Raw genomic sequence first — 6,653 nt, 5'->3', positions numbered from 1 at the left:
GCTCAGTAAGTACTCTGCTTCTGAGATGTATTCCCAGCTTATTTGGTATTTTGGAATGAGCTAATAATGTAGAATAAAAGGTGTTTGCTGTACAATTTGGCATATTGTGATTTTAGGCATTCATTGTTCCTAGCTATGTAACTCAAAACATCTTCACAGTTCTTCAGCCCACACTGGTAAAGACACAGCTGCTATTCTTTAAGCTCTAAATGCTCAGCTTGGGCTGCCATGTGGCTCAGTGGCAGTTGACTCCAAGCCACATTGCCCACAAGTTCTCAGAGGAAGCTGGTGGTGGTGGTACCTGGCCCTCAGTGTAAGGAGGTTGTAGGCTAATTTCCAATTTAGGACTGAGATAAACATTTGCATTTGCCACTATTGACTATTTTTCCCCAAAATACATAGTGAAAAAATAAGTACTGTCTCATACCTTGTAATTTTTCTTGTTCATCAAAAGATAGATAAATTTGAGACTGCTTGTAGAACATCATCAAAGTTGAAAAAAACTATGAAGGAAATTCCATTAATGCCAAAGGTCTTGTTGGTATTTTTTATTGAAAGATCTTTCCCTTCATTTATGGACATTTTACACTCAAAAATCTCAAATAATATTGGAATCACACTAAAGTGTTTTCATTAAGTCTCTACTTAATTTTTATTGTTGGTAAAAATATTACAAGACACTTGTAGCTAGTGTTTCTGCTTTAAAATAAGCAAACTAAACATCACAAGAAGAGACAATGAATACATACTATACATTTGCAGATAACTTGCTAAAAATGATAGCTTAACAGTAATTATTTTCTGTATTGGAAACAATTGCACTTGAAAAATTAAAAAAGTAAACAAAAAACTCTCTAGTCATATATATATATATATGACTATATATATACATATAACTATGAACAAGCTTAATCATCTATAACCTTGCCAGGAAAAACAAATTTAAATTAAAAAAAAAAAGCTTATGTATTTAACATAGCAATCATTCATTTAAAAAAGTCTTGAAGTTTTTATATGTTTTTACAGAATTTCCCCATACATAGTTTGTTGCTCAGAAAAGACTGCAACACAACTAAAGCAAAATAACACTTCATTGGTATTTAGTGCAAATTTGGGATGATTTGTAAATGAAATGTTAAACATATACCCTTCAGAGGTTGTTAGGATAGGTAGTGACTGCCCTTCCCTCAGTAGACTCTTCTTTAAAGACTTTGGTGAGATGTTATGAACTGAGGCATTTTTCCTATTTGGTATGGGCTCAGTGGTGTTTGTGCTAGGAGAGGGTTCACTCGTCTACCATTCTTGGTGAATGATCTTCTTTCCCCATTTGTTCCCTGCCAAAACTGTAACAGTCCAAAGCTAATAGGATAGAAAGAAAAGTCAACTTGGAAGAATTACTGTAGTACTATACTTCCAGGGCTTTAGGTTGAAAGATGTGTATTAAAAAGTGTTATATTAGTGAGGAAATCATTGAACTAAGAAATGCTTACATATAAGATTAGAAGTGAACATCAGTGAACATCATGGAAAACGTGCAGTAGAATATTAATTGCTTCCAGTAGCAATAGAAAAGTTACACTGATTCTTAACATTGTCTGACAATCCAGTATATATAGTATTAAATCCAACTTGTAAGAGTACATCTACCCACTTGACCACACATGCCAGCTACTACAGTGAAGCTGAGCCATTTTTCCTAGAAAGAAAATGGTTTATAAGGTAAACAGCTTTGCTGATATTCTTTAAGGTAAATGATAGAATAACAGCACATTGCATATTGAGTAAGCATAAAGGAAAGTAATTGTGGATACTATAAAATGTTATAATGAGAGGAAAAAGGACGTAATCCCCCCTACACTAGACAAAGAATTCACATCTATATTCAGGAATAAGAATCTTAAGAGTGATGGCAATGCCATGAAATGTAAAGGTAGTGTCAGCAGTATGTGGTTGAGGGATTGCTGGTATGTCTATGTTTCCAGTAGAGCAAATTTAGGGAAATAAAAGTTTAAAAAAAGAAAAAAGATGTGGCTTTGAAACTGCCAGGTCCCTTCTTTGTGTATGATAATAACAAGGCCACTTAAACTCTGAGATATTTTGTAAAGGTAGCAAGGTGAATGCTCTAAATTGTAAATGCTACTGAACATTCAACTCTAAATATGAATGGTTCGATTACAGCAAAGGGAAAAACCCCATTTTTTAAGGAGTCCTTAGTACAAAGGCTCTAAATCTTCCTGTTAGCTTTCCCTAAAGACCAAAGGGAATTTTTAGCCCCATATAAAGTTGATAGCTGGTTTGGACGATGGTTGTGTTTTCCTGTCTCATTTTGCTGCTTTGGATGAATGGGCCTCCCCATCAGTCTGATTACACTAGAGTCAGTGTAGCTGAAGATTTTTAACCTTTACAATAGATTAGAATTCTTTGAAGAGTTTTTGCTAGAATACATTCCCCACAACATCCTCACAGGATCTGGGTGCCTCCTGGACATCTGAAGATCCACTCTACTAAATGGGAGATCCTCAGAGATAGAATATGCACCTTCTTTTCTTCTCTGATATGTAATTTATTCACCATAGCAAATAAAAATGTTCCTTAGAAGCCAACTAGGCTGAATGTCCCCCATGTCCTTAGGGAAGTACCAGTAATGGGGACTCACATTGTCTTGATCACCGTGTACCCCACAGTGTGGGAGAGGAGTAGACCTCTCTTCTGGTTACAGCTTCAGGGTGGGGAAACTGATGAAAACAAACATAGGCACAGATGTTTTCCCTGTTCTTGCATTCAGGAGAATGGACATTCTTGTTCTATCTATATACAATTCTTTCACCATTACTGTAGAAAGGGTAGAATATGCAAACATGGTAGGGCAAATGTTTTGGATAGAAGAAATCAAGTGTAGAGACTCAAAAGCACATCATGGAGATTGGCAAAAGCATGTGTTCTGGATGGTGTGTGCGTGTGTGAGGGCCATGGAATGGACGTGGCAGGCTCTCCTGAGGAATCTTGGTTGAAGATTTTGCTTCTTGAGGTCCCTTGGACAGAAGGAACCATCTCTTGAGAACTAGGGGGAGCTCAAGGCACCATGACCCAGGGTTGTGCAAATACACTCTTTACAATGAACACCACCAGTTCAGTTCCTAAACATTATTTTAGAGCCTATAAAACATGCGTCTTTTCCCTAGCTTGGTTCTTTACTCATATAAAAAATAAATAAAAAGGGCAAGAGAGGAGCCAATAATTGGTAATAGGAATAAGTAAGAATCACTTTTTACTTAATAATCTGTGGACAGTCGCTCCAAGCCTTTGCTTTTCTTTTGGCCAAAGCCAGCCAGGCTGGTTCTGTGGACACAGGGGCAGCATCTGGGGTGGAGAACCTCTTGGTGACTTCTTTTACCAGTGGTGCTGGTGGAGCTGAATCTGAGATCTCCACTGGATTCATTTTGAAGGAAAAGGAGAGGACCACACTTAATTAACAGCATTGTATGTGCTTATTGTATACAACATGATTTGACAATATATACCTATCTAGAGAGAGACATATTCAGAAAGAAAAATAGAGCCTCCTTATTTACACACAGGTGCCTGCATGACAAGCAAGAACCTAAAGGCAAATTTTGGAATTCTGGTATGCAGCCAGTCAATTATAAAGACAAAGATAGAGCCTTCAGTGTGGATCTGTCAAGCTAGTTAGATTACCAGCTCCCTCCACCTGAGCCCCAGCCATCTCCTCAATCTCATGACTTAACAGTCTTGGCTAGCAATTCCTTTGGATCATACTACTTTCTATATTAGAGTGTAGGTTTCTGTGGAAGGCTGTGTGAGGGCAGAGGGCTCACATCTCTTCTTGGGGTCACACATGCACATATGCTTCTTGAACTGAGGAAACACTGATTGACTGAGATGACACATCTCAGAACAATGTTTTGTTATGATGGGGCTGTTCTGAGTTACAATAGCCCTTTCAATACTTCCAATCAAGCAGAGAAAGGTATGACCTCTTCAACTTTGTAACTTTCACTTTAGTTTCCCTCCTCATTCTGACACTTAATACTCTTAAATTCCTGTAAGATCAAAAGAAATAATGCCCACAGAAGTTACAGTAATATAAAATATAACATGTGTACCCCCAGTAGTAACTATGTCTTTTTTCCCCATATCTATATGTAACATGATTTCATTATTCTTTTCTCTATTCTATTTGCACCCATTTACCCATCCACTTTCTACCAAATTTGAAGTAGCACAAGACCCTCATCAGACATAGCTGCCTAAATCTTGAACTTCCTAGTATCCTGATACGTAAGCTAAAGTACAACTCCTATCCTTATAGATTACCCAGGCTGAGGTATCCTATTTCAACAGTAGCAATGGACTTAGACTGATGCTCTCTGGAGAATAGTTTGGTGAGCAAGGAAACAGGTGTCCCATTAACCCTTAATAGGGGTCTTGTTCAGATCCATCCAGCCTCAAAGCAATTTGTAATAAGGAAGCAGTTGGAAATTATTGGATCATTTTATTCTTTTAACAGAATAAAGTATTTTTAAATGTTTGCTTTATGTGATACTATAAAAATCTGAGATTGTCAATCAAGGACACAGTACTACAAACTTTACCTTGTAAAGTCACAGACTGTCAGAAACTTGCTATGTGAAATCGTATCAGTAGTCACTTTTACCTGGAGCATCTGAGCCCTGTGGGTCCAGAACACAGAAGTAGCTTCCATTTGCAACACAGATGCAGAACCCCAGGTAGGAGGTTTCACCCAGCATTGCAGACCCTGAGTCTATTCAGCTTAGACTTGCTGTCAACCCTCTACGTCCAACTTGCTTTGGTGTGAGCCTATCAAAATGCAGCTCCATTTAAACTGTATTTAAACTGTATACTACCACCACTCAAATCCTGTTAGGCTCTTATCTCTTCCTTTAAAGTTTTTCTGGTAGATTTTCTTGCTGCAACAAGTTAATAAAACTATCAGACTACAGGCTCATACTGACTTGTTAAATGTTCCCAGATTTATTGAGCCAGTTGATGTCACACTGCTAGCTTCGAACCAGCATGGAGGAAGTGTTTACATCATGGCACATGGTAAATGATACAAATCAGTGTTCTTCCTCTCCCCCAGGGAGCTGAATTAAACATTTACCGTCGTACTACTGATAGAGGGTTCCTAATAGTCTTTATCCAATGGGCTTTACCAGTGTCAAAGTTTCTGTGCTCCATGATGCCTAAGGGTGTGCTACTTACAACACAGTAGAAAAATAAGTAGAAATGGATCTGCTCTCTACCTGTCACTGACGTGGGAAGAGTGTTGGCTTTCTTCAGCTGCTCTCTGCGCTGGAGCCTGGACACTGCAGTCTCGGGCTTCTTCTCTTCTGGCTGAGCAGTGGACTTGTGCAGGGAACCTGCTCTGCTGACACTGCTGCTTCCAGGCTGTGAGCTGACACTCACCTGGCAGGGCAGAGATAGGGAAAGCATGTTTTTAACCTATGACATGGAAAGATTTGACTTTGCATACTTCAGCACTTCCACCTACCAACTTTGACCTAGGAGGAGCTGGACTGCACTTGTAAGCACTGTCTGCGCAAGCCCAGCCTCCAACAACAAAGCACCTGAGTGTCATGTGCCCAGGAGGAAAGGGTACCTTCAGGCTACAGAACCAAGCTCCTGGTTACCTTTTCTGCTCAGATCACCTCCTGTTTATATTTCTTATACAATACTTGCCCTTCATCTGAAGACATATTCAGTGACCCCAGGGGATACCTAAAACCAGGGACAGCACTGACTTACATACACCCCTTATCCTTAGACTTTAGCAGCATCAGCTGAGGACATTTTTTCTTTCCTGATTAAGTCATCAACTTTTTACCTTTACATGGCAAGGAAATACTTTACAACTTCTTTTTGGCAATTTGAATGCATCTGAATTGCACCTTGGGACCATTCTTACGGGGCTGCAGTATTGCCAGTATATGTAATAACCAAGATGGCGATCAAGTGACAAAGGTGAACAGCATATGCAGTACAGATACACTGGAAAAGGGATGATTTGGTTCCTAGGCAGGAATGCAGTGTGGATGACAAAAGATTTCATCACACTGTTTGAGGAAGTGACTATTTAGGGGATTTTCCATCATAGTTGACTATGTGTAGCCAAAACAATGTCAAGAGCAACTAAAGTTATTGTAACTGGTAGGTGTGTCCCCTGTTGTAACTACATCACCAATTCTGCCAAATCTGGTATTCCTAAGGGGATAATGAAGCCAAACCAAATTTCATACTAGAACACTTCCCACCTTTCAAAGTTAATTGGTCAATTTATTTGTTGCTCTGCCCTTTGTAAACCCTACCATCAGCTAGCATCTTTAGAAAACTTACTTGTGCCAGTGGCTCATGCCTATAATCCTAGCTACTCAGGAGGTTGAGATCTGAGGATTGCAGTTTGAAGTCAGATAGAGCAGAAAAGTCTATGAGACTCTTATCTCCACTTAGCCACAGATGACAGACAGACAGACACACACACACACACACAAATGTGGAGGAGATGTGCGGAAGTGGTAGGGTGCTAGCCTTAAGCACAACAGCTGAGGGGGACAGTGCTCAGTCACAGAGTTCAAGCTCCATAAGTGGCAAACAACAACAACAACAAAAAACCC

General features: G+C 39.3%; 1 protein-coding gene across 1 annotated transcript in view; it reads right to left on the bottom strand.

The window, feature by feature from the left end:
* Positions 1-533: 533 nt before the first annotated feature.
* The window catches only part of Cracd (capping protein inhibiting regulator of actin dynamics), a 108,302-nt gene continuing 102,182 nt past the window's right edge, over positions 534-6,653 (bottom strand). The window contains exons 11-12 of the mRNA XM_042678455.1: positions 5,286-5,448; positions 534-3,429 (exon numbers count right to left, since the gene is read on the bottom strand). Coding sequence (XP_042534389.1) covers positions 3,269-3,429; positions 5,286-5,448 — 324 coding nt within the window. The 3' untranslated portion in view covers positions 534-3,268. The remainder of the gene's footprint in view (positions 3,430-5,285; positions 5,449-6,653) is intronic.

The sequence above is a fragment of the Dipodomys spectabilis genome, unplaced genomic scaffold (assembly GCF_019054845.1).
Source record: "Dipodomys spectabilis isolate Male_0828 unplaced genomic scaffold, ASM1905484v1 ptg000043l, whole genome shotgun sequence".
Lineage (NCBI taxonomy): Eukaryota > Metazoa > Chordata > Mammalia > Rodentia > Heteromyidae > Dipodomys > Dipodomys spectabilis.
The sequence above is the reverse complement of the archived record's forward strand: the minus strand, read 5'-3'. Positions and strand labels throughout refer to the sequence as shown.